Here is a 23,310-nt window from a genome sequence, read left to right as displayed (position 1 = left end):
TTTTGTTCCCACTGCAGGTAGTGGGGAGATCTCAACCACAGGAGCCCAAGGATGGTTGAAAAGCAGCAGCTGAGGCTTTTGTGGACTTGCAGGTCCTCTGGCACCCACAGAGCCCTGTGCCAACCTGTGCCACCATCCCCTGACACAAAGTCACGCACCCATTCTCACCGACCTGACTGTGCTGGCTGCAGGCGGCCAGCACCGTGCTTACACCCAGCTGCCCTGGTTCCATTTCAGCAATAACAGCTCCCGCCCTTTGCCACAGAAGCACGTGTCTACCTGCCTCGGACAGCAGCTGAGATCAGTTTCAGTGATTGAGATAACTGCTTCCAGCAGGTCTAAGCAGCCAGAGGACCAAAGAACAGAGGCAGCAAGGAATCACCCGTTGTCAGCCCGGTGCTGGTGGCACGCAAACCAACAGCTGTGCTCGGGTAGCTCACAGACCCCAGGAAGTCTGGGTAGAGGCCAAACCACACACATTGCAGAGTCTCATTTTCCCCATATTGCCCCAGCAGCACGGAGGAATTTCCTCCCTCCCCCAGATTTGGGGCTGGGAAAAGCTTAGCTTTCAGGGGGTAAGTGATGGGTCTGGAGATCTGGCTCCCCACCTGCTGAACTCAGCAGGGGCACAGGAACCACCTACTACAGCCCAGTAGTACAGCACCTCCATGCAAGGGTGAATCTAGCCAGGGGCTTCAAAGAAATAACAATTACCTGCACTTATTTTCTCTGGCTGAGTTTTAACATGTCCAAGTAGGGAGTTTAGTTTCTAAGCCAGAGCATGTGATGCCAGCTCTTCTCTTCCAGACTGCAGTAAATACTCCTTCGACATTTCCCTACTCTCCCAGGCACTTAGCTCAGTTGGGAGGGCTGGTGCTTTGCAGGAAAACATTTGGGCACTTGCTATTTTTAAAAAGAGGTTTCACGAACACCACAGAACAGACAGGCCAAAGGCAGGACTATTGGCACAAGGCCAGCACATCCCCTTCAGTTACTACCAGTCCCTACTGCAGCACCCACTGCTGGCCTCCATCAGCGAGGAAACACTACGCAGCTCTCTCTGCAGGCTGCATTGTGTTCACTGGCTGGAGACCACAGGCAGTCTTCCTCCTCTACAATCACTATGCAGTGGTCCCTCATCCCCCTCACACTGCAGCTGCAGTGAGAACAAATATCAGACAAGGAAAAGTTGGTGTCAGATTTTTATTTCTTTGTACTCTTTAAACAGGAGTGACTGAAATAGAAACCATGTTTGAGTCCCATCAGGGGGAATGACTTGATAAAGACAGGGCAGGTGGTTTACCCTGCCCCATGCCAACCTGTATAAATATCTGTCACTTATTAGTAACCAGACAGTTTTCATACAAGTCCATGAATGGTCATAGATAACATATTATAACATGCCAGTTCACAACAAGAAATAACTTATGTGTACTTCTTGATTTCATCATACAGAACTAAGACAAAAGCACCACCCATTCCTCGGAGTACATTCGACCATGCACCTTTGAAAAATGCCTTGGAACCCTCGTCTCGGGCAATCTTCCGCCAGCAGTCGATAGTGCCGGTGTACATTATGTCAGCTGCAGGAAACAGACAGCGTTAGGAATCAGGTACCCATGACCCCCAAAATCCAGGTCAGAAGAGGCCTAATGTATCTCACAGTTTTACAACCTCAAGTACATTCCGTTTCTTGACTTACTTTCCCCAGTACTATCATGCTAGAGAAGGAGATCGCCCAGGAGATATGGTGTTGCTGCTGAATTACCCCCAGGAGACTCTGGAAGGACCGGTTTGAGCAGAAGGCAGCTACTGTTGGCTAGACACCAACACTTCCAGAACCAAAAGCTACTGCAGTCAGCCAGGCTGAACCCGCAACTAGGGACGTTGCTTCTTGGCCCAGAGATGCTGGTTTGCAACATCCTTGGGCAAGCTTTGCCCTTCCTACCTACTGAAATAAACCTGACTTGTGCATGCCACCTTACAGGAGTTCCGCAGAGACTGATCTGTCTGCAGGCAGATCTGCCTGACAGCTACCTCTGCAACCCCTCCTTTAAACTGTAGGGTAACAGAGGACATCGACAGGTTTTGGCAAAAGCAAAAATACTCTGTCTTCACCTCAGATCCATCATCAACTGTTGATTCTGTTATGCCCCATCATTTCCTAACACAATGAGGTAGAAACTTACTTCCTTTACGCCCAGACTGCATCATCATGCGACGACGAACTGTATCGAAAGGATAGGAGGTCAAACCGGCAACAGCGGTAACCGTCTGAGCGATCATCCAGCTCACAACAATGTGGGTGTTCTTTGGGTCAGGAAGCATTCCTGCAGAACAGAGGTTTTGCATGAGAACAGCAGGTGAGCCACCAGCACATACGCTAGGTTTGCTGCAGACCAGCATCTCCATTTTAGCGTGATTTCATTCCACCTACCCTTTGCAGTGTCATAGATGCCAAAGTAGGCAGCTCTGTAGATAATGATGCCCTGGACGGACACGTTGAAGCCTTGGTAAAGGCCCCTGAGGCCATCCGACCGGAAGATTTTCACCAGGCAGTCACCGAGCCCGCTGAACTCTCGGTCGGCCCCAGCTTTACCCACATCGGCTGCCAGGCGGGTTCGGGCAAAGTCAAGGGGGTAGACGAAGCAGAGGGAGGTAGCGCCGGCGGCGCCCCCGGACGCCAGGTTACCGGCAAAGTACCGCCAGAACTGGGTCCGCTTGTCCACGCCACCCAGAAAGATCTGCTTGTACTTGTCCTTGAAGGCGAAGTTAAGCGCCTGGGTGGGGAAGTACCGGATCACGTTGGCCAGGTTGCCGCGCCAGAAGGAAAGGACGCCCTGCTCCCTCGGGATGCGCACTACACAGTCGATGATGCCCTTGTACTGCTTGTCTGCGGCGATCTGCTTGCTGGCGTGCTGCACCTGCGGGGGCCGACACACGGCCGTCAGCTCCGCTCCCCGCGCCCACCCGCCGCTCCCCTCCCCATCTCCTTGCGGCGACCTTGGGGCGGCCGCGGCCCCTATCCCCGCCGCTCACCTGCAACAGCAGCTTGACCCTCTCGATGGGGGCGACGGCCGTCTTGGAGATGGCTGCCGCCACCCCTCCGGCGAGGAAATCCTTGAGGAAGGACACGGCCGCATCGGCCATGGCGGGAGGCGGCGAGGCGAGGCCGGGAGAAGCGGGGGCGGGAGGCGGCGCTGCGGCGGCGGCGGCGGCGGGGCGCGCTGCCGAAATGGCCGCCTTATATAAGGGCGGCGGCGGACACGTGGGCGGTGGCGCGCCACCGCACCGCGTCCCGCCCGCCCATTGGCGGAGAGCGGAGGGCGGGATCGCCGCAGCGGGGCGGGGCCGGCGCGGCAGCCAATGAGCGGCGGGGCTCATTGTGGCGTGCGGGAAGCGCCGCGGCCGGCCGGGGGCAGCGGGCAGGCGGCCGAGCAGAGCCGGGCGGGCAGCGGGAGGCTCTACCGCGGCTGTCACGGCTCGGTGCTGGACGAGTTCCTGGGGCACACACACCCCAACTTCACCCGAGTTACAGGGCGCCCACCTAAGCTGAGCCTGCAGTCCAGCCCTGCTGTCAGCTTCGTCCTTATCATACAACATCCCCCACTGATTGGCTGCTGAAGCACCTCGCTGCAGTGCTGGGTCTCTCCCTGTCACCTTTTGGGGGATTTGTCACCAACAGATGGGACTGCACAGTGCAGAGGTTTTGCTGATGGAAGGTTGATAAGTGATTTATAGCTCTTAGGAGTACATTCTATTACAAAGGGGTTATTGGCATGTCAGAAGCAAGTTAGAGGTAACTGACTCTCATGAGGCTGGAAGAGCTGATCAAACATTCATATGCACCCATCACTCAATCTTTAAGAAATACAACATTAGTAAAAATATATATATACACACATATAAAAGTATACTTGGAAGATGTAAGGGCACTCTTAAAAAATTAACTCCCCCCCGCAACTCACTCAAAAGTCACATCTCGTTACTCATACACCTCAAATACATCTTGGTATTACTGCCTATGCTGTGCAGATAGGGGAACTGAGGCGCAGATAAACACATCCACTAGGCAGGCTGATGAGAGCCAGAAGTACTTACAGCCTCAGTGTGATGCAGGTCTGCTCGCTACCATCTTGGTTTTTGCTGTCCAGGTCTGCATTTCTCTCTGAAAGCCAGAACGCAGCACCACTGTAGCACAACTGAGCAAGTCCATTACTGGCGACACTGCAAGACCTCAGCTGCAGGGTACAGCAATGCAAGTTAGGTGCAAGGATGGTCTTACAACCATCCCTGATGTTTCTGCAATTTTCTCTCCACACTGACATTCTGCAAATTTCTCTCCACATTGACATTCTGTTCCTCCACTGATCTGCCACTGCCCCACTCAGCTGCGACCTGGCCTAACCAAGCAGTTTGTAAGATTTACTGATTTCTACTCAGCAGGGACATAAGTGGTTCAAAAACACACAAGGAGCTGGCGGAACCAGCAGGCAGTGCTGCAGCTAGGGCAGGAGAACAGCAGGCGCCCATGCCGTACTGAGCTGCAGTGATTAGCAGCTTGCTGTAGCCAGAGGCCGGTGGGACAATACCACAGAGGGCACGGCCACCTTCCCGTGTGGACACAGGCTTTAAAGTTTTCTCTAGGAAGGTGCCTTTCAGTTGCATTGGCAATGGCAATAACCCAGTGGTGATGCAGAGAGTTCCCTACCTAAGGACGTGCTGTGGCTTCTGGGCTGCAGTAGTTCAGGTGGGAAAGTCGCAGTGCTATTCTGCAGGCAAGTTCTGAGCAGCACAGTAGGCCTGGGGCTGTGCACAGGAACTAGAAAGTAGTTTAATATAAAAATAGAGCTTTAAGAATGCTGAAAAACATCACAAGGCTCGTGGCTCTGAATATCTAACAAATATAAGGACTGCATTTTTCAGGAAATATTTCAGAGAATTTCAGGATTTTTTTTCCTAAGCCTGAGATAATTAATGTACATGCAGTAACAACACAGGAGAAACAGGGAAAGATTTTCTAGAATGCATTACGTTTGCAAGATTGTCATTCCAGTGTATTACAGTCCGTTAACAACAACACAGTTGCAGCAGCATATTTGCATTGTTATGCCGAAGACTTGCACAAAGTTATTATTCTCAAGTAAGTCTCAAAAACTGAAGAATGGATTCTGGAGTGTGAATGAACCAGGACTAATTCTGCATCTGCAGAGTGCCATGTCCACACATTCTCACTTAAAATAATAAAAACTATATTTCAGTAGAAATGCTTGCATGTGGTATATAGTCTATAGCCTGTTTATCATTTTCTGATGACTTGGTATCTCAGGTTACTTCAAAAAATCCATTTGAATTTTCTCAATATTCTGAAGATGCATTTTGTACTCATCTCAGTTCTCATGCTCTCTGCAAGTGGTTTTATCTTAGAATGGCTACTCAGCACTGAAAAGCACCTAGTATATTATCAGTTCAAGTTGCAGTAGCATAGTGTCTTCAAACTAGTTGCATCTCTCCTCCTTGCGCTTGACATTTGTTTTGTTTGTATCCATTCAGGAAATGAGACACAAGATTTAGTCATCCCTCGCACCAGTAACTCAATCCTAAAACCATGCAATCTGTTGAGATGCTGGTACCTGTAGTTTAGCATGTCTTTCTTGCAAAGTTTCTGAAGAAAAAGTTTCTGCAATGGACCTTCTGATGTCAGTTTTCAAGAGCTGATTTCCTTGGCTCAAAATTTTCTCTTCGGAGGAGCTTTAATTCTCTCAGTTCTTGTGGCTGTAAACTCTGATCCACACCAGGAGTTAGCTTGTAACTTAAAGGAGATTCGATATAACCATTTCTGTATAGGCAGACCCGCTTGCAGTATTCAAAGGTGCTAAACATAACACCAAAGTATGGAACAATCTGATTAAAACAAACAAACAAACAAACAAAACATAAAAAGCAGTACATTAGATACAGGAATAGTATTCTTACATTTTTAAAAAGGAAACTTGAGGTTAGATGTGATCTGCTAACAGAGCTATGACAATTTATATAAAAACATAGTCACCTCAAATTAGGCTGGCCCCTGCATCATGTTATAAGTAGTTTATTGTTAGTGCATAAATTATAACGATATGAGGAACAAGGTCTGTGCTAGCCTGTAAATTATCACAGCTTGTACAATATCTGAGCAAATCCTAAGCAACCTCAGCAGTTCCTAATAGTAAATGTGGGCTTTATTCTGCATATGCAGAATGATTGAACCTTCTTCTTTTGCCCTGTGCAGAATCAGCAACTCTGGTCCCCTGCTAGCTCATTGCAAAATACTACTTTTGACTTCTGTGGAAGTGGTTTTTACAAGGGATATTTTCTTTACAGGTAGGTAAATCTGTCAAACTACTGGAGCTGAGCAGAAAATGAAAACTTGTTTATCTGTTTTAAGTGTATTGATTGCAATCCCCCATCCATATTCTGTCTCATGTGTTAGCAGTACTCCATTCTCTAAAGACATTTAAATGAAAGGAGAGACATATAGAAGCCAAACTCACGCTTGAGGAAGTATGACCAAAGCTATGATCCAAAGTTTATAACCTGCCTGGGGTTACACCTGTGCTGTGACAGGCTCCGTCATCTATAAGCTGCTAATAAGCATGGAGGGATGTCATATGCCTTATAACTTTAATTGTCCAAGAGCGTGCCTTAGTTCAGTTAACTGGATGAAAGCAAAACCTCACCTTGAGCAGACTGGGCGTGAGTCCACTCCAAAGTCCGAGTACACCTTTGTTCTTCACAGTTTGCCGGAAACAGTCAGCCATGCCAGTGAAATGGACATCAACTGCTCCATAGTGGGGAAGCCAAGGGCTCTGCGCCTGTTCAAGAGACACCCAAGGGAATTTATAACAATGAAAAGAAAACCAAGGTAATTAAAGTTAATTATTTTCTCCACGCTGGTAGGTAGGTAACCTCCATTCTGGTGTAAGTAACATTTTATGGCAGGTTTCAACACATTCATCTGGATTCTAATGTTAACCAAAAAGAATCAACTGTTTTGCCTTGAAACACAAACTGAACAGGAAGGGATCTCACTCCATGATGATAGGTGTGAAAGAGAGCAGTAATTTCCACACTTCCTTTTGTGCCATGTCACTACTAGAAACCATCAGTACCAGAGCTGCGAAATGCATCAAGCCCACACCTGACAGCTGCTCAAGTCTCGGAAGAGGTATTTTACAATGCTGTCACTGGAGCATCTACAAGTGGGAAGCCTGAGGTTGGCCCTGGACACCACGGTGCCTTCCTGTAATAACGATCAAAACAGGAGAGCACACAAGACTCTGGCTGCTCAGGCTGTGTCCATGCTGCAATGAAAAGGGCAAACTGCACTACGCACTGAGTAGCAACAGCACAGCAGAAAAGGAACACCACATTTCAGCCTGGGCTGTACAAGCCTGCCAAGGTGAGCAGTTGGTACCTGTGCTCCTATGTTTTGCTACATGGCCAGTCGATCCAAACCAGTTAAAGTGAGCTCGGGAACATCCTGCTGGACTGCAGCTACATTCCCAACTGTAGTACAGACTGTCTCAGTTCACACGGAGGAGGTCTAGCGGGTCATTTTTAACAGCAAAATCCTTCCTTCATTAATCTCCTACTGTGTTAGTGCAGACAAGATAACCTGACCTTGAATAATCCCATCCTCATCCATCTGTGCATATGTAGCCGGGGGCTTATTCTGCACCGGCAAATCAGGGTCTCACTCATACCCCCCCATCAAGTGACAATTCTCAGCCTGGAGAGTGTGGGGACCCCAGACACGACTGATGACTGGTCTGTTACAAGCCAATCCCCACAGGGCATAAGCTTGATAAGAACAGGACTCATACAGTTAATTGATTGGTGAATATGGGCATTATTATCCCCTCTTGATCTGAAACACCATGTGGTGAAGCATTTTTCCCCGCTTGTCCTAACTAACCCGCAGCTCCTCAGAGTTGCTAAGCCTATGATGACAAGCCTCTTGTTAACTGACAAGTGGTGATGACATTTTCTAGATGCCTGAGCTATGGCATTTCAAATACTTGGCAACTTGGACAGTGGAAATGGAAATGGATCAAGACTCAGGGTCCAGGTATACAAGACAAGTTGCTAATCAAATGGTTTAAATACTGCTGCATCCTCTTGCATTACTGGCAAGTCTGCAATGAAAATTTAGAAGCTAACACACACAAAAAAAATTAACCACCACACAAACTGCATATAGCTTCTTTACTCTCGCTTCCCCCCCCCACCTCACTTTTTTGTATATGAGTGATGCACGTGTGAAATGCTTCTGATGGCAGGCAGCAGGTAAAACCATGCAGTTTCATTCTGACAGGACTTTGGGAGGTGATGTGGGGAAAGCAGCTGTCTGTACTGAGAGAAGGCTTTCACCACATCCTGTACAGGTATTTTCTGGATCATCTTTGTCATGTCCTGGCTCTTTTATCCCAGAGAAGAGTAGGGCTGAGGATTTAATCCATGGTCTTTCACACTTGAAGCAGGTGAGAGCTCATGTATTTGCTTCCCTCTGAATTTTTTCAACAGTGTACCTACCTGATTTGCGGGAGGGATTACATTTGTAGAGGAAAGAGTAGTGCTCTACTACTGCTCTAATCACTTATTCCCCTTCAGTCTACACTGGCCTTTCTAGCTCCATAGGGCTACAGCTGTTTCCATAATTCTCATCTCTGGCGCAAGTGCCCACAGCTTCCTGGTTTATGGCTCAGAGAGGCAGACGATATGGGATTTAACTGCCAGGATTTTACAGTATTACCAGCCCTGCCTTTACAGAGAGATCAAGGTAACAGAGCTACTCTGGTATCAGAGGATCATGCACATGTTCACTTCTGCTCCTATGCTACAAGGAAGCTGTCTGCTCGGCTCTGTTACTGAAGGAGTATAAGGGTTTGAAAAGAAATAGCTAAATCCAGCAGAGAGAAAGAGAATTTTTCAAGCCTTAATCGACAGGACTTGAGAAACTTCTCTATAAAGACTCTCATGATCATGCTATAGAAGATGCTGAGTGCTGCACCTGAGACTTCAGGGACCAGTGCCACTAACAACGGTGACAGTAGCACCAGGGAAGAGCACCCAAACGATGCAGATATCCTTAATAATGCAACCACAGTCATAGGAGAGCTGGAACCAAAATCCTGTGCTGCTTTCCGGACCATAAGCCAGTTTCCCTGAGCTTTTTTGGTAAAGCACGGTTACAGGCAGCAACTCAGTGAAGAGGAACAGCTCTCTGAAATGCTTCAGGAAAACAGGAATGCTGCTAGCACGCCATTTCCTTCCTTTTTAAGTCCCTTTGTGGTAGGCAGGGCATGACCTGCCAGAATTAACTGCATGAGTTTAACTTAATCCCCTTAGTTACTGTATACATTGCAAAGGCACATGTCAATGGATTTTGACTGCAGTACTCTTGCCTACAACACTACTATGGGTTCCAAGCATGCAGCACATTTCAGTTAAGATTGTGCATGCAGCAAACACAGGCAGGAGACAGTTAAAAAGGAGCAGGTAAATCAAAACCTCAGGTATCCGATTTGTCCGCAGACATTGATTGACCTCTTAAGAGATTTACTGAAGGATTATTTATAGTAACATTCACTATGGTTACAGCCATTTTCAAGATTTCAGTCTTTGGGGTGAAGTATGCTTTGCCAGTCTTTCTGCTTTATAGGAGCAGTATGTTTCTAAGACCTTAGGCACAGTATTTAAGTAGCAACTGTCCACAGAATCTCAGAGTCACCTGCTCCAAAATAACAACTAAAAACTGCATTAGGACATAGTTAAAAATTCAGTATTTTGGAACACAGCTAAACAAAGTTAGAATGTATCAATAAAAGAAACAAGTAGGAAGGTGTTTCATTTCGCACGCTTTTAATGAAAAAAGATGGCTGTGGGTTTGGGGTGGTTCTGTACCATCTAAGCATGTCTGCAACAATACAATCCCCACAACCGCCCTATGGCACCAGAGCCAGAAAACGGAACTAACCAAACAGATCAGACTAGTTTCTCCACCTTTTTCCACAGAAACCTACTGTGACAAACCTCATTCCAAACGGATCAGATCTATGGACAGAGACAGTTCACACCATGGACCTCCAAGTGGCTTAAACTCCTCTCTTTTGACACCACTTGACGCTACGGGGGCTGTATGGAAACATGCCTGTTATGAACACTTTTCAGGACTTCCTTCCCCTCCAGTTATGACTGTCCCGCACTGCAGAAGGCTGGAGATACAGCACAGCTCGCTTAGCTGATATTAACAGAGTGCCAAGGCACGGTAGTAGCTGGGTTAAGTTGCTAATCGTTTTACATCTGACGGATGATGGGTTCTCCTTAAAGCACATCAAATGCAGAATCGGTTCTGTCTGCTCTCTCAAAACCAGTCTTTTAGAATCCAAAGGCCACCAACTCCAAGAAGTCAATGTAATACATGCCAAAAGTCAGCAGCCTGTTCTACTTTGACAAACTAAACCCAAGAGTTAGAGCAATGTATAAAAAAAACCAACAACTTCCAACTTGCACTCTGGGTCATATCTTTTATATAAACCAAACACTTCAAAAAGGGTGGAGTCTTGTGACAATGCTCAAGTTAAAGACAATTGTTAGGTGAAGACTTTCCAGACACCATCTCTCCTACTGTCCGTAGGTGACTGCCAGAACAACAAAGTGCTATTTTGGGAACTAATCTCACAGACCCTTTAAAAAATTTCCTCTTCCATGAACTCTTCCAGGCCCTCCCTTCCTATTCCCTTCCTCTTAGAACGGGATGGATGCAGTGCACCGCAGCTGTAGTGAGAGCTGTGCCCACCAAAAGATCAATCATTTTAATCTTTTGAAGGCTCACAGCAGCAAGACAGCGACAAAGCAGGGAACAGGGATGTGGAACGCAGGCACAGTGGTTACGCCACTTGAGTTTGTGCCCAGAGTTTTGCAGATCCCAAATTCCCACTTGCAGTTCAGGACATTTTGGTTTGCAACTATCTGAATGTACATGTTAAAAGAAAGTATTTGGAAATACTTCCCTTTCATTAAATGTACTTTTTCCCTCCCCCTTTTCTGTTTGTAAAAACTTTGTTGGTACAAAGTTGTGCCTTTTTTTTCTTCATTTTTGGAGGATGCAGTACTATTGGCATATTATAGTACTATGCCGTACTATAGCTGCCACAAGAAGTATGCTATTCTGATGATAGATACAATAAAATTGTTATTTATATATTTTCAACAGATTTGGGTGTCCTACACTTCTGACCAATTTCAATAATAATAATAAAAAAAACACAGGAAGGAATTTTACAACAGAACTCAAAAGTCCATGCTCTTAATCTGGAAGCTAAAATAAGATGTCTTTGTAGTCTGGGTTAATAAGGGCGCTTGCATGAGGCAAGTGTAAGTGTAGTTCAAAGGAAACTGAAGGACAAAAATTGCAGTTTTCATTTGGGCTAATGCCACTCCAGTCCACAGAAACTTCACTCAAGTCAAGACTGAATACTTAGAAGAATAAGAAACAACTGAAATGTGTTTACACACAGTATACACAGTATTAAAATTGGGTGAAAAAAAAGCACAGTCTTGGGCAAACCAACCCTTCCTCCTGGAGGACAGCCTTACTTGTTAGTCATGCTCTTTTCTGTGTCAGTGCTCTAGTAACACTGACTTACCCCTGCACTGGAACATAAAGTCCACCAAAGGTATTCAGGCACGTGGTAAGGTAAACCATGACGAGCTATTAGGAGGCAATCGTTTCCAGAGCACCACAGCAAATCAGCTGACCTACAGCTTCCTGCACTCTAGGAACATGTTGTCCTTTCCTCTGTAACATGAACTGGGGCCAAATCTTTTTGCCTTGCTGAAATTAATGGCACCAAGGGTGCACAACAGTTTACTGTTCAGAAGAGTTTGACTCAGCTTTAAATATGTTATCGCCAAGCCTGTATCCTGAGGTTTCTTGGTTTGTTGCAGAATCCCTCCCTTACTACTGAGCGCAAGCTTTCCCTGCTTTTAACACTTGTACAGCAAAGAAATCTTCAAGATGGAACACAGAGGTCTTTTTCCTCCAGGTAGTGCAAGCCCTTAGACGGACGCTTCTGGGTGGTTTCAGACTGCCTGATGATTCAGCTCAGCCCTTACGAACAGGCGCACAATTTTCATATACATGAGCAATGGTTGGCTTAATGGTGCAATCCCTTAGGCAGGGTAGCTTGGTCCTACACAGCACACAGTGAAGAGCAACACTAGTTCCCACATCTCATGCTGTCCTTATAGGATGTGGGGAGAAAGTTAGTGTTTCTGCAGGACGGGGGTTTTTACAGTAGACATATTTCTATTGCCTCATGTGGGTGAGATGCAGAATTACACCATATCAGAATAAATCAGATAGAAGAGAGCATGCACAAAGTTTTAGCTCCTGCTTTTGGACTATTTTGTACAACTAATCACAATTATATCACAGGATCTTCTCTCCAAACACAGACATGTTCCAAACGAGTACAAGGCTCTCCTGTATGATTGATGCAAGAGCACTCATGGCAGGGGATAACAGTTGTAGCTGTTGCTCTGGAGATATTACCAACTCTGCTGAAAGTTATGGCTATCTGAGCTGTGTGTGCACAGCAGCGTGCCCTTCCATGTTAGGCCCTGTCAGCTGGCTGAGTTTACACGGTTTAAAGAGGTGGGTTGAGTTAACCCATCTGATTTGCCCCAAAGGCAGAGCTCTCTCTCATACCACACAGCTCACAGAGCTACAAAGGCTGTAAGAGGCCAGTGGCCACGCTTAGCTGGCACTACTAAGCCCAGGATTGGGAGTGTACCTGCTACTTCAGCATCTGGGAAAACCATCTAGAGAATATTATGTCCTGCCCTCCCTCCTGCATTCAAATGGGCACAGTACAATTTCCTGCTTTTCTTCAGAAGGCCACTGTCCTGCAGCACTAAGCTACTGCTTAGTAAATCCACCTCAGCTCCTTGCTGGTCCTTACCACACCAGTTTGGATGAACAGGGTTAAAAACTCCTAAAAGTAGTACAAACTGTCACAAGGCAGACCTGGCTGTTAGATCAGCCCAGTTCTGATTCTTAATTTATCATTTTTTCCCTCTTATCGAGTTTTTTCACTGTCACTCTTCAGCGTTTCACCTTCACAGGCAGTCAGGCTGTGTGATGTTTTCCTGTGGAAGTTTGGGGATCTCAAAGAAACGTGCCTGAGGTTTGTTCACATGTACAAAAGCTATTTGAAGCTGTTACAGAAGGCAAAGCCCACCTTAGTCTCAGGTAGCTTTATTTTCAGGCACTGTCTCAACTGTTTACTCAACCAAGTACTTCCCAAAGCGGTAGGGCACAATTCTACAATAGCCTCAGAGCCAGCAGAATGGGATATTTTTATAGTGACACCAAAACAATAAAAATGCTGGTAGCTGAAAGCAATTAGGCATACAGCAAAAAAGGAGAAAGGAAGGGATTTTACCTAAACCAGAATCTGAAGTCTATTAACTATTTGTTAATAATTAGAGAAACTAGGAAGGTTCCAAGTTGAAGTAACAACTAGAATATTGAGTCCTGGATGATGCCTGAACCCTAGCAGCAAGGAAAAGGGGAACATGAAATCACAAGGAGTAGAAGTAAGAAAAGTAAGAATTAACACTGCATCCTCCCCCTCAGGCAGAATATTTTTAGAATTTCATTTCTATCTGTGCAGTTTCTTTCACAAAACTTAAATAAATTAGTATCACTGAAACCTCTGTCAAGTTGAGCTGAAGTTGGACTGCAGGATTGAAAGTACTGGGGGCAAGGACAGGCAGCTGGGAACCACACAAACCTTATTTCCACAGGAAATCATGCTCAGAGTAATAATATTGCTCCTTGCGTGCTTCCATACCATGGAATTTGCCCCAGTTTGTGGTCAAATGGCTCCATCTCTGAAAATTTTCAAGACTCAGGCTCCCGTGCAGTTCACCACTAAAGGGTCTCCCTGCACCAAGTCTCAGAGCACGTATGCTTTCGAGATGTCATGTGAACCACATGACCCAAAAAGCATTTCTTATTTTTAAACCAGGTCACGACTCCAATAACATATTCCCAGCTGACACAAACACAGATCTCACAAACAGCAGGGACACCACAGCTTGAGAGCTTTCCGAGGCTGCCATGCCAGCACCAGGTCAGCACTGACGGAGAACTCATTGTAAACTGCCCAAGTTTAAGCAGCGTTGGAGCACTGTCTTCCCATTTCAGCAGGGAGAAGGTGCTTTTCAAATGAACTTTTACGTTTCTTCCAAAACTTTGTTTATAGCCCAGCCACTGGGTTCCTGCTAGACTGACTTCTACCTTGCAAGAAACATAGTGAGGGGGCTATTTTAAAATAAATACTTAAATAACAGTACTACAGTACATTCTTTAACTGGCTTCAGACTAGAAAAGTGCCAACAGGGCACAAGATTGCATTTACTTTAAACAAGCTACCTCAAGAAGAAAAAAAATGCTTTGTTTTCTTGAGGTTACAAAGAACTCAAAACATTTACATCACTTAAATTTTACACTTGCAGAGGATCTTGTGCTCCAAAGGACAAAAAGCAAAACAAAACAAACACCCCCCTCCCCCAAGCTGCAGATTTATAGGCAGCTGAAGTCTAACCGATTCACTTTTGTCACTGAAAAGAGGCCACTTCTTGGGTGATGCATGGCAGCAGTCTACACTAAGCAAGAACAACGAGCTTGTTTGTTTACAGCAGTGGAGGAAATTCATAGCCTGGATTTTAAAACAGAAAGATCAGACACTCTTGAACAATGCCTTCCCCTGAGAGATGCCCTCAAAACTGAAGGATTCTGTGCAGTCAACACCAAAAATGTGCTGAATCCTGCAGTATACTAAAAGTAACCCTATTCTATTTTAGAAAGGTTTGATAGCAGAACTATTTCTGAGCAGCATTTACTGGTTTTCATTCCAGAAATTAAAAGAAAGGACACCAGCAGAGTATGAGCACAAGACAGCGCTTCTGCAAAGCTTGTTCATGTAAGCAGGTGTAGTGTCTGTACAGTCCATGGAGTATCTGTGAGACTTCAGGGTCATCTTTGGTGGTTTTGTAAAGCAAAACGCACAAAGTCCCACATCATCTGGGAGTGAAAGCTGAGGAGTACCAGCGAGGGGTATCTGAGACTGCCACTGAGGGTCATATGTGCAGAGGGAAGTGCCAGACTTGCGTATTAGGTTTGCACTGACCACTTGTGTGTTTATAGATACTTGGTTCTTCACATAGCCTAGGATTGGTGTCAATCTAATAATAATCTTCTGTGTGGCATATAACAGCTCTGAATTCATCCTTCCTTGCTGAAATGCCAGAGCTCAATGTTACATGCACTTATGAAGGTCATCATTGACAAAAAGACGATATGGGGAAGTAGAAGCATATTACCAGGGCTTTCCTTAGACCCAGACTCCTTTACAGGCAGGTATTTCCCTGGTAATTATTTTTTTTAAAGTGTTCTTGTATGCACTTAAATAAGCCTTCAAGGTAAAAGTGCAGGATTTGAACATCACTTAGATACTGGGTTTAACAATCACAGGTGATTGTGAAGTGAGGGAAAGGCAAGAATAACAAACAGTCAGAAGGATGTAAGGATCAATTAGGTTTTGGTCAGAAGCTGACAGAGCGTAAGAGTGAGTCAGGAAACATTTAACATAGAACATCCCTTGAACAACCCTCTCCTTCACTATTCCCCTTCTACAGATGCACAACAAGAGCCATATGTCCATGCCGAAACATGCATACAGTACCTCTTAATTCTCTAACATGCCAATCAGGAGCAAAGTGAAAAAAGGAAGACAAAGGAATAAAATCAGGATAATCACAACAAAGAGTACTCACAAAATCAGTAAGATTCAACCACATTAATTAATATTTCTTTTAAGAAAGCCATTGAAGTAAATTTAGCAAACATAGCATCTTGGAAGAAAAAAGTAAACATGATAAAGATAATTTTAACAGCAGAGGGGGAAGAAGCCATGGTTACAGAGCAATTCTGACATCATAAATCATCACCAACACACAGAGGAAGAATTGTTCTCTGACACTTAGCTCCTACTCCCACAGATGTCATTGACAGAAGCTGCTGACGTCAGGACTGTAGGATTCAGATATGTAAAATGAGAAAGGATGTAACAAAATGGTTACAACAGAGGTTAGAAATAGCACTTCTCCTCCCATAGCATTTTTTTCTTTGCAATTATTGCAAACAATTTGTGCTTTTCTAGATGAGGAGATGGATGGAGCTAACTCTTCAAGACTGCCTAGCATGTCAGATGAAGATCTGAACTGGATGTTTGGGTCTCAGGTACTCAATCCCAGAATCAGAGAGAACAGCCTTGTGCCCTAATATCTCAGATTTTGAAGCTCCTGAGGCCGCCTTACAGCTTCGTACTTCTCCATCACCAACAGGTTCTCTGCAAGGGTCTTTGACAATACACTACCTCTATCTGATATTGACCTCTACAATGTGCTGGCTTCCTCTTCATACAAAAACTTATCATTCATAGCTTCAAAACAAAGCCAACATTTCCCTACATGCACTGCTGAGCATTCATACGAGTCCCAGGGGTAGCTAAAGGCGTCTTCAGTACATCCCTCTTTTTATCAGCTTGAGAGTTGAATCACTGAAGGGAGGCTGAGCAGAATAAAGTGGCTGAGGAAAACAAGAACTCAGAGGTGTCTGTTCCTCTGTTTTCTACATAACGTTGAAGTGTTTTGAAGCTGTTTTCCCTTTCTTTATTCTCTTCACTCCTATTTCCCTTTGCACGATATCCATGCTGGTGCTGTCCTAGGTATTTCTCTCTTCTGATCACCACCATGCAAACTGAGCAGGCCAGCAAGTGTGTGCAATGCAGAGCTGATTCCTGCAAGGCTGGGTCATATCCTGATGCTAACTGTGAAAAACATACTTTTTGGATCACCTTATACAAGTTCCAGTCAGCTCTTAGTATCATCTTGGGTGTGATTTTCAGAGGGTCTCATTTCCGGACAAGCCTACATGACTTACAGCATTTCCAGTACCAAACGAGCTATGGGCTATTACACCTTGACAGCTACTTCTGAAACACCTTCGCCTTCTCCCATGACTTCAGAATAAATCTCTGAATAGGTCTTGTCTCTCTAAGCTTGGGAAATCACTATTCAGTTGTTGTAATGCATCTATGAGGAAGAAAAAAGCCCCCTCCATTGTTAAGCCTTTTTTCCGCTCAGAGAAATTTTTAACATACCTATTTCCTACATATTTGGGAAATAAATCCAATTCTGTTTTTATTCTAGAAATGCCAGCCAGATGTTCTAAGCACCCCTTTGGTGAAAGAGCACAGCCTAGTGGCAACAAAATGAATGCCTGGCTCATCCCACTTCTCTGCTTGCCTATCAAGAGAAAGCTGGACATGGAAATGAATATCACACCATTTACTATGAAAGTTACTTTTGAACTGATTCTGAAAACTGAATGTTCAAGTAACTGATGTCTCAACAGAAAATGATTAATATGGAAAAGAAAAGGAAAGCATTTGATGTGCTGTTGTTCTGCAGAACAACCGTATTACTGTGAGCCTAAGGATATAAAGAAAAAGAAGAGCTGTAGGGGGTAATTATTTTGCGTAGTCCCATTGATACAGCTGGGAAAAAAATACCAATTTTCATGCTCAGAACCTCTTTCTTACCGGAGACATTTTAAGATCTGAGGCCTATCTGAAAAAGGGAACTCTGGGATCTGGAAAGGGGAATTCATAGGTTCCCTGACCTTTTTCTAGCTTGTGACTCTTCAACCAGGGGATGGGGGAAGGGAGATTCTATAATGCTGCCATACAAAATGAGTGCTTTTGGGTAAGATCAGAAAAGCTTCCCATAAGTTTACAGTCCCATGAACTGGGCTGAAAGAACAAATTCTTACACCATAGCCAGAGAGCCACCAAAGGATGACAGCTATTCACTCTCACTCTATTGGTGAAGTTCAATGAAAAGAAGTCAACATCAAATAAATTATGTCAATGAAATGGAAGCTGTGGGGTAGTTTTTATTTGTTTGTTAAAATTATTATTTCTAAACTTTCAGGAAAAACAAGTAGCACAATAATATATAAGAACACAGTAGCTCTCGTGTTATTGATGCTCCAGGAAAGCAACAGTACCAGCAACTGGGAAGTCATCCATTAACCAGAGGAGTCAGAAAAGAGAGTGAGAATAGTTCTGAACTTTCAGATTTAGTATGCGCTGCACAAGTTTCTTGTGGTTGCCAGTATGTAGGTCAGGCATAAATGGCAGACACACAAACACTGGGAACAACATTGGTCTTATTCATCCTACTTACCAAAGGAACTGAATGCCTGCATTTGACAGAAGATTTGCCAACTGTGAATTGTGAGAATTTGACAGAATTGCTATGAAGAGGAAATAAAGCTAAAGACAGAGACTGAGTGGAAACATAAATCCCATGACACACTTCAACCCACCTTAAAATGTAACAACACACTTATAGTAGTGAATTTTTAGATGTTTAAAAAAACAACACAAAAAAACATAAACACCCCAAACAAAGCCTCTGTAGCCTATTGGTAAGTGAAACAACATGGTAGCAATGATCATCTGGCTAACCTTGTCCCAGGCTCCTGAAACAGGAACCTCTAACAAAGTACTAGCAAAATCAACACTTTGTACCTGCATCTTCCTCTTGACAGTCTCGAAAGGGAAAGAAAGCGTCTGTGCTACCCCAGCTGCTACACAGCCATTGATGAAGTTCTGAAGAGGAGTGAAACGAACTACAGGTTCTCGCCAGATTTTGTCCAGATTGATGTAAACAAAGAATGAGCCCGCAGAAAATGGAACAGCACCTAGGAAGCAAGTCATGCAGAGAAGGTTTACATCAGCACACTGTACACCAAGGAAACAGCTGCTCAACACATGGCCTAGACAGACAGCATGAACTGCTGCCAGTTTACATCTCGCATTGCTCAGACCAGATCAATATTTAGAGGAACTTTACTTTTTAACCACTGGTTGACCACCAAACCCTCATACTGTAGCATCTAGTGACAGAGGCACATATTTGCATATTGAAATTTGCATGTTTTGCCAGAATTATTTACTGATTTAGTCTCATGCAGGTCAGCTCTTTTGCAACAAGCTCTTTCTCCAGACCAGCCCTAGCAGTTGTAGAGGTAAACAGAGCTGCCTCTTCAGTCAAGCTGATGAGGAATACTTCTGTACTCTCTTGCTTGTTTCAAGCTCTCCTAAATTTCACTTTACATTATTACTACAGATTTTTTGTAACACTACATTGTGAAAAAGTAGACAAGGTCAATCAGCATATTAAAAAGCTATGGACAGTAAATAATTTAAAAGTCATTTAATGATTCTTTTATTTAAAGATAGAATATCACTAATCTTCACTTTTCACATCAGCTACGTGTTACTACTCACACTGGTTTCATTAAACAGCCAGGGACACACTCTCACACCTAGGCAGGAATTAGGAACACAGCGTGTATAAATTTTTAAGAGTTAAGCCAGGGACATCCTACATCTCAGCACAACTAGATCATCTACAAAAAAAGGACAGGAGTGTCTTTTTGAACACTTAACCATATATAAATTCTATGCACTGGGTCATAATCTGAAGCAACAATGCTGCAGCAGAAGCCAGTATTGTTGTGCCTTCAAAACCTACATGCCTTCTACAGATCAACATTACTATTTGCTTTGAATCAAGTGAGCAAATAAATGCACTATACAGCTACAATAAACAACATGCAATGAGGTGATTTTCTCCTTTATCATTTTACCTAATATAGCTGGTGAAACACCACGGTAAAGTGCAAGAAGTCCTTCTTGATGATAAATTTTGTAAAAAGCATGAAGAATTCCTTCATAAGATGGTTCCAGGCGATTCTGCACAATGAGCCGGGTTTTAATTACATCAGTAGGGTAAGTCACAATGGTTGCAACCATGCCAGCCAGACTTCCTGCTATGATGGCCCTCCAGTGGGAAATATGACCCAGCTCATCCGTGAAAAGGATAACAAGCCTAGAGTAAGCACAGAAAAGACGTACTATTAATGGCAGCGTGAATAAAAACAATGAAATAAGATGGCGGATTATTCTGGATGTTATTGTTGTTCTGCTCACAAGCTCCTTCAGTAGCAGGAGTTGAAACTTCATGTACTTCATCCAAGACCTCACTATGCTGTTTAACACTGTACAAGCATAAGATCTCTGTGAAACAGAACATGTGGATGGGCAACATCAGCAGAGGCAAAACAACATGTCTAAGAGCCCAAACAGATTTAGGATAAATCCCCAGCTGCAGAGAAGCGCAGAAATACAAAAGTTGAAGCTAACAGCTAGGTCAGGGACTGGAACACAGAACTCCCCAAATGCAATTTGCTTTACTTTTAGTATTGCTGAGCTTAAATGCTTCCAACACCTGAAAGAGCTGCTTTAGCACCAGCTTGTGTAGCCTGCACCACAGTTCCCAGCACTGACTAAACTCACACAGCTGGAGTTGTGGTACCCTGCTAGAGGTCCAGAGCACCAATTGAACAACAACAAAACCTTCAGAGATATGGAGACTAATTGTTCAACCAATTTACTTGCCTGCTTTGCAAAGGGACTTAAAAAGTCGTTTTTGTCCATTGAATCCTCCTTTATATTTCCCCTACAGATTGAAAATTACTGTAACTTAAAATAAGTCTGCAAGAAATTCTGTGATCATCAGTCATTGGTTACAGACATTGGTCCAACCTCCTGCGAGGCTTTCCTCTAGTCAAAGCTATCATGTAAGAAGAAATACGTAGGTAACTCCATCACAGGCCTTCTGGGAACAACTGAACCTTCCTCTGTTGCTTATCTTGGGATGGGAGGGTCCACAGTGATACTTTTCTAGAGAAGACTTATGTCCAAGCGTAACTATGCTCAGGAGGTTAAATCTAAATTTGAAACTGAAATAGAAGCAGAGAGTTTTAAAGGCTGACCTACAATTGGTAGGTCTGTGATTCACAGAAGGAGTTTTCTATGTATGTAAAGCATTCTTAAATCAGTGAGAAGTGTCATGGAGGCAGCAAGTAAAAAGAGTTGAGGGGAGAATCTTATCTGGACGTGTAGAAACCTACTATTGTATTTCTGAAGTATTAACTGAACTGTGTAAACAGCAGATTTGTAGTTAAACTACACAGTGTCACCATGTCCAGAACAAAATCATTTGCAAAGTTATACAAGTCACTGCTTGCTCAGCTGATGTTTTCTACTGCATAGCAGATCCCTGCATCTACTTGTCCTGTGGCCCAGAACAGAGACTAGTTGAGCAGAAGTGAAAGCATTTTTTTTCCTATGATACCTGTATAGTTCCTAAAGCAACACAGCCTGATCTTCCTGTGCATGCACAAATGTGTGAGTGGGTGGCTCTGAGCACTACCCAGAAAACATTTAAAACTGCCGCAGCAAGAGAAAGACAGAGTCTGTGCGCTCTAACCGCAGGAGGAGTGTGGAGTCAGCTCATTCCCAGCCGCTCAGCAGCCAGCCCTGGCTCTGCCCTTCCCGGGGCTGCTGCTGATCAGCCCACCTCTTCCTGCCATGGGCAGCACTATTTACTGAAGTCATTGCACAGCATTTCTCTCTTTTTGACTTTCTTGCCTTTATGTACTATTCTCCCACCAGAAAATACATTTTAAAAAATCCCCAAATAACATACCAAGAAATATGCCTAAGCAGCTTTTGTTTAGTTTTCCTGGTAGCCTACTTCCACTTGGAACTGAGAGGAACGCCCTGTGCAAACCAGAGGCAAACTACAGCCTTGCAAAGGGAATGTACTGTGTTCCAAGCTGAACAAACAATCCAGTTATTTTGCTCAAAATCAACTGGCATATATGCTGCAGCACACTGACTGTTCTGGGAACTTTCAGTTCCACTCATATCACTGTTTCTGCCTTCACTCTGCTGTTGCCTATACCCTTGTCTGGCCGCTGTGCTCATCGTGAGCAGGATACAACACAGCCACCTAATTCCAAGCCCGCTTCACCTCTCGTTTCCTGAAAGGCGAAGGCAGAGCTGGGGAGATGACTCTCACTCAGCCAGACAGCTGACGAACCTCAGCAGGCTGCGCCAGCCCGGGTGAGAGCCACAACAGGCCTGATTGGCCCGCACGCGCTGAGCCCATGCTTCTCCCCACCCAGCACAGCCCACGAACTGGAATAACCCATCGCCCAGCTGGGCAGAAATGTCAAACGCACAGCCTGCACGTAGCTGAGCTTAAAAAAATAAAAAGGGAAAAAGAAACCCAACCCTCAAACTGGCAAAACATGCTGGTGCAGGTAAACAGTCGGGCTGTCCCTTCAATGCCTAAAAGATACTGGCAGCAAAAGTGAATCCTAGGAATCCAGGCTGACAGAGCTGGGTCAGCATTGCTCTATACGGACCTTGCCGCAGTCCTTCCCTGGTTTACAGTAATCTAACACCTGGGTATTACTGAAAATGAGATTTTAAAGCAAATAATGCCATGCATCAACTTCAAAAATGATCAGCTGCATAGCAATACAGAGAAGATTTCAGTCATGATGTAGTTATTTTCTTTGATATAGACGATACAAATACTTGAAAACTTATAAGGGAATAAAATAGATTGGTCTCAAAGAACAAACATTGCAGTCACACCTGTAGGCAGCATCGTAACTGCATTTCTAGAGGAATGTGAACGTGCGGAAGAGACTCACCAGCCTCCCAACCACTCCTCACTGAGGAACACCTCTGCCTTTATATACTCCCAGCCTATCACCCAGCTCTAAGAGCAGCTATAACTAAATAAATAAAACAGCAAAGCTGCGAGCCTGGAGAGGTGCTTCCACAGAGAGAGGGGCTAGGCGACCCCCAAACACCATCCCAGAGCCCTTAAAGCTGTACCCCCCGCAGGCAGCTCCCTGCTGACCGTCCCGTCCCCCTGTCCCGCTTACCGGCGGGAGGCGGCGAGCTGCAGGGCGCTGTAGGGGAAGAGCCGCAGGCAGGCGGTGAAGTTCCCCTTCCAGAGGGCCCGCAGCCCCTCGGATCGGCACAGGCTGCTCCCGGCCCCTCGCAGCCCCTGCCGGCAGTGCCAGGTGCCCACCTGCGCCAGCACCGTCAGCAGCTCCAGCGGCGCCGTCAGGCTGAGGCTCAGCGCGCCCGCCAGCCCGGCGCAGCCCAGCCGCTGCACGGCGGTCAGCCGGCCGTCCCGCCGCCAGGTGGCCATGGCCCGGCTCGGCCCAGCCCGGCCCGGCCCGGCCCGGCCCGGATC

General features: G+C 45.1%; 2 protein-coding genes across 3 annotated transcripts in view; both read right to left on the bottom strand.

Annotated features, from left to right (window-relative positions):
• Positions 1 to 1,189: 1,189 nt before the first annotated feature.
• Positions 1,190 to 3,232, bottom strand: SLC25A5 (solute carrier family 25 member 5). Its single transcript, XM_035323449.1, has 4 exons — positions 3,040 to 3,232; positions 2,438 to 2,924; positions 2,190 to 2,330; positions 1,190 to 1,583 (listed from the first exon to the last, which is right to left on the bottom strand). The coding sequence occupies exons 1-4, from the start codon at positions 3,148 to 3,150 to the stop codon at positions 1,426 to 1,428; spliced, it is 897 nt and encodes a 298-aa protein (XP_035179340.1). The 5' UTR covers positions 3,151 to 3,232; the 3' UTR covers positions 1,190 to 1,425.
• A 1,575-nt stretch (positions 3,233 to 4,807) lies between these two features.
• The window catches only part of SLC25A43 (solute carrier family 25 member 43), a 19,008-nt gene continuing 505 nt past the window's right edge, over positions 4,808 to 23,310 (bottom strand). The window contains exons 2-6 of one of the 2 annotated variants that reach the window (XM_035323451.1): positions 22,994 to 23,280; positions 19,835 to 20,076; positions 18,711 to 18,883; positions 6,720 to 6,854; positions 4,808 to 5,904 (exon numbers count right to left, since the gene is read on the bottom strand). In XM_035323451.1, the coding sequence (XP_035179342.1) occupies positions 5,701 to 5,904; positions 6,720 to 6,854; positions 18,711 to 18,883; positions 19,835 to 20,076; positions 22,994 to 23,265 (1,026 nt within the window). In that variant the 5' untranslated portion in view covers positions 23,266 to 23,280 and the 3' untranslated portion in view covers positions 4,808 to 5,700. Of the gene's footprint in view, positions 5,905 to 6,719; positions 6,855 to 18,710; positions 18,884 to 19,834; positions 20,077 to 22,993; positions 23,299 to 23,310 lie in introns of both variants that reach the window. The other variant, XM_035323450.1, reaches the window with a different exon arrangement.

Source organism: Oxyura jamaicensis, chromosome 4, assembly GCF_011077185.1.
Source record: "Oxyura jamaicensis isolate SHBP4307 breed ruddy duck chromosome 4, BPBGC_Ojam_1.0, whole genome shotgun sequence".
NCBI lineage: Eukaryota > Metazoa > Chordata > Aves > Anseriformes > Anatidae > Oxyura > Oxyura jamaicensis.
This window is presented reverse-complemented; position numbering and strand designations above follow the sequence as displayed.

Bases quoted from the DNA above. Each gene is read 5' to 3' on its own strand.
- SLC25A5 (XM_035323449.1), bottom strand. From the start codon at position 3,150: ATGGCCGATGCGGCCGTGTCCTTCCTCAAGGATTTCCTCGCCGGAGGG. The intron at 2,925-3,039 runs GTGAGCGGCGGG...CGGCCCCCGCAG, and splicing joins GGGTCAAGCTGCTGTTGCAG to GTGCAGCACGCCAGCAAGCA. The intron at 2,331-2,437 runs GTAGGTGGAATG...TCTGTTCTGCAG, and splicing joins CATCTATGACACTGCAAAGG to GAATGCTTCCTGACCCAAAG.